The sequence below is a fragment of the Urtica dioica genome, chromosome 6, assembly GCF_054948205.1.
Source record: "Urtica dioica subsp. dioica isolate 48M chromosome 6, U.dioica_male_clone48M_v1_H2, whole genome shotgun sequence".
In the NCBI taxonomy this organism is placed as follows: Eukaryota; Viridiplantae; Streptophyta; class Magnoliopsida; order Rosales; family Urticaceae; genus Urtica; species Urtica dioica.
Window position 1 is genome coordinate 37,233,572 of NC_142761.1, and position 3,830 is coordinate 37,237,401.

A 3,830-nucleotide genomic window follows, 5' to 3' on the forward strand; every position below is an offset into this window, starting at 1 on the left:
CGCTATTATAAATATGTTTGATTTTTTTTTTTCATAAAAGAAAAGTGAGAACCCAAATACAGACACAAATATAACAACTTCTAGATATAGATAGAGAAGATTATAATCAAGCTGTCCTTTGTGCAAACCTTACGTCTGGGAGTTTTGGAAGCTTACTATTGTGACAACGCCTGAACGGTATTCACATTGTTCTTGATAATGCAAATCTACTATCAATATCAGCTAGCCATGAAGTTTTCGATATTTGTAATAGGGAATCTTTGACGTCATATAATATATTCAGCAATCTGAGTAATTTGAGGGTCTAGATAAAATGCCATTTCTATTGAACATATACACTTGATACATTCAAAATAAAAATTGTGAGGAGAATTGAAAAAAGAGAAGACAACTTCAATTTGAATTCAGTAAGATGGGTTAAAATGAGAAAATTGAAAATTTACTTACACTCTCTTCCTTTTTTTACTTCAACAATTCTTTATCTGTATAAATAAATAAAATTAAAAACACCCTGATATCTTTTTGTTGGCAAACTAAATAGAAGAACTTGTTATTTTGTGATGGAAAAAAAGGCATAGAGAACAGCAAACTACTTGACGCTTTTTGTAACAATCCAGATCGCTAGACAATATCGAAACTTACGTCAAATTTGTCAATTAAATTGAAAGATGATGATAACTTCAACCTAAAAACCGTGTAAAAAGACACGTAGTTTTCGAGTCATGTCTTTTGCTCAATCAAGCAGTTGTCATTATTAACATAAAACCCTGGATGAGTCACATCATTTATTTTCTTTCAGTAATCTGACATACCCTCTTGTCGCCTCTAACTCTCATATTTTACAAACGATACTATGGATTTCAAGGGTGTATTGATTAATTCACTCAACCATTCACTCTATATATACACTCATTACCCATATAGTAGTCTCAGCTGGTCCAAGTCCCTAAAAGCCTTAGTCAGTGTCAACTATCAACCACACAAAGAAAGAGTAAAAAAAAAACGTACCGTAATCACGATGAAAGATCTCCCAGTGGACTGTGTCTACAAAATCCTCACATACTTGCCATCTCTGACCCAGAGAGACGCTTGCAAAATCGCTTTCGTGTCCCCTCTTTTCCGAGCAGCCGCTGATTCGGACGCAATTTGGGAAAAATTCCTTCCACCGGATTACGAGTACTTTATTTCGCGGGTGCATGATTTACCCGTGGAAACCCTAAGGTCGATGTCGAAGAAAAAACTCTATTTTCATCTATGTGATAACCCGATCGAAACGCTTGAATGTCACTTGGTAAGTGATCCTATTTTATATTTGTTTATATGATTTTGGATATGGTCATATATAGTTGAAAATTTTAGATCTAAGATCTGTATGGATTAATATAGTTTCATTACTCTTTTTTTTTTTTTTTACTCTTATTGATAAAACCTGACACCTTTTATTGTGGAACAAAATATAGTAAGAAAGATTGTATTTTTTTTTTATCAGGGCTTGTACGGACCAATTTAAATGAAGTTTTTATTGTGTCGGGCAGTTATTAGTTAGGTTAGAAATATATATATATGTGTGTGTGTGTGTATATATATATATATATATTTATCTTTATCTATATTTTCGTTAGGATTTATATTTAATCAATAGCCATTAATTAAAATACGAACTGCTGGATAATTTAAGTTTTGGTTTTGTTTAGAAAAATTGATATGCTTTAATTTTTATTTTTTGAAATAAGAAATGGAGATGTCAAAAATTGCATAGTGAATTTGGGAAAAATAAATGAGATGTATGTTACCGATAAATTCTTTTAATAATAACAGTTATAATTAATGATCTGAACAGCTTGCTATTACATATAACCCTTTAATTTTGCAGCAAATTTCAGTGGACAAACCCACTGGGAAAAAGATCCTTTTGGTAAAAGCTGAAAGGTTTGAGCACATGTATTGTAGATGTTTGGAATATATTCAACTCATATGGCCAGGTTCTGATAAGTATGTAACATCTGTCTCGCCCTCTCATCTTTTATTTCAATTTTTTGGAATCACTATGTTGCTCTTAGTACACTTTGTTCAATTCCTTGTCTAATTGATTTTTTCTTTTACTTATTTACAGCGTTTTCATTACATACATCCAAGTCTAAGAGCCTTAATCTATCATTTGAATCCACTGCTTACCAATTGAGATTACCTGCTCATGGTTATTCTCACGAACATCAACTTAAAACTTATACGCTAATTACTTCCTAAGGAAACATATGATTTTTTCACTTAAATAAAGGACTAGATGCGCCTTTGTAGTAAATATTTATTTTTCTTACTAGCATTTATAACTACACCAATTTTATTTATATGAAAATCAAGATTTATACCTAAGTTTTGTTGGTTCATAATTGGTTTTTTTTTTTTTTGGGTTCTCTACTCTTCTTATTTCTAGTTATTCCAATCATATCCTTAAAAGCTATTAATATCTCAAATACTAATACCAAAAACACCTTGTTCCTTGAGTGTTAGGAGTTCCGGGTACTATATTGTCTATCCTTTCCATATGAGTAAAAATTAATGTAATTTAAAATGAACGCCAAAACTGTGTAACGAAGCTTAATGGAATGTCACCAATAATCAATTGCACTTGAACATGATATATGAAGCCCTACTTAATTAACCCCCTTGCAGTGACTCCGGTCAACCGACTCGATCAAACAGTCCGTATGAAATCGGGTATAAGGCGAACCTGGAGTCTAGGGCTTTGTCTGCTGAGACATGGTACGTGCTGTATTTCTTGTTCAAGGTCTGCGATCAGAGTGCCGAGAAGCCACTCGAGGACACGCTAGTGAAGATTTTCCTCAACTTCGATGGGGACGAGGAAGGTGTGCTCGTGGCGGTCCTCCAGCCCCAGACCGAGCTCAGTTTGGAGGTCAAGGACCGAAGAGACGGCCAGAAAGAGATTGAGCTCGGCGAGTTCTTCAGTGGCACCAGAAAAACCGGATCCATTCTCTGCATCGTGGAGGACCATTTGTGTATGTATGGACATAATCGCAGGATCTCTTTTGAAGGAATTGAGCTCAGGCCTAAACCTTAGTGGGTTTCGCATTATACGTGAATGCATATATATATATATATATATATATATATATATATATATATATATATATATATATATTATATAGTGTTTGATTTTGAAGACTCTAGAACAGAACAATTTGGCACATCAACAAGTTTCTATTTTGGTTTCTATTTTTAGAACTTCTTATATGGTTGGAATGTTTATGCGTCCCTGCAGCGTCTTAATGTTCTATTTTATGTTGTTTTATTATATATGCTTGGCTATCAGAATTTTTAGGTGTTACTAAAAACAGTTTGGGAGAGGGGTGAGATTTCTTACAGTCTTATATACTCATATGAATGTACTTTCCAGATTTCATTATATCTCCTGTTTGTGATTCTTTTAGGCTTACATATATATGAGATTTTTCACACACCTTATGTTACTCCCCAAATTTTTTGCATGCCGACGATAAACTTACAGGTCAAAAGTCAAAGAAAGATAACATGACCACATCATAAGATAAATGATGACCGTTCAAATACACTAAGTCAACAGTTACCTCTCCAAACAAACTACCTAGTGCACGCTCACCCGAACAAACACTTGTTCATACGAATTACAAAGGCAGTTATCAAATAACTCTCAGGTCATGGGCCTATTTATCCAATGACTTCCAAAATTAACCACGATAAAAGGCAAACAAAGCAACCATTGAAGAGAATACTCACACACACAGACTCAAGACATATCTTTGTTGTCTTCCCTACCGCACAGTACCTTCATT

At 33.8% G+C, this 3,830-nt stretch overlaps 1 protein-coding gene across 1 annotated transcript; it reads left to right on the plus strand.

Annotated features, from left to right (window-relative positions):
- The first annotated feature begins 713 nt into the window (after nucleotides 1-713).
- Nucleotides 714-3,314, plus strand: LOC149393886 (F-box protein PP2-B11-like). Its single transcript, XM_089617801.1, has 3 exons — nucleotides 714-1,291; nucleotides 1,874-1,992; nucleotides 2,674-3,314. Exons 1-3 carry the CDS (start codon nucleotides 854-856, stop codon nucleotides 3,077-3,079), a joined length of 963 nt encoding a protein of 320 aa, XP_089473927.1. The 5' UTR covers nucleotides 714-853; the 3' UTR covers nucleotides 3,080-3,314.
- Nucleotides 3,315-3,830: the final 516 nt, after the last annotated feature.

Coding starts and splice junctions, on each gene's coding strand:
- LOC149393886 (XM_089617801.1), top strand. CDS start 854: ATGGATTTCAAGGGTGTATTGATTAATTCACTCAACCATTCACTCTAT. Junction 1,292..1,873: donor AAACGCTTGAATGTCACTTG/GTAAGTGATCCT, acceptor TTAATTTTGCAG/CAAATTTCAGTGGACAAACC. Junction 1,993..2,673: donor ATATGGCCAGGTTCTGATAA/GTATGTAACATC, acceptor ACCCCCTTGCAG/TGACTCCGGTCAACCGACTC.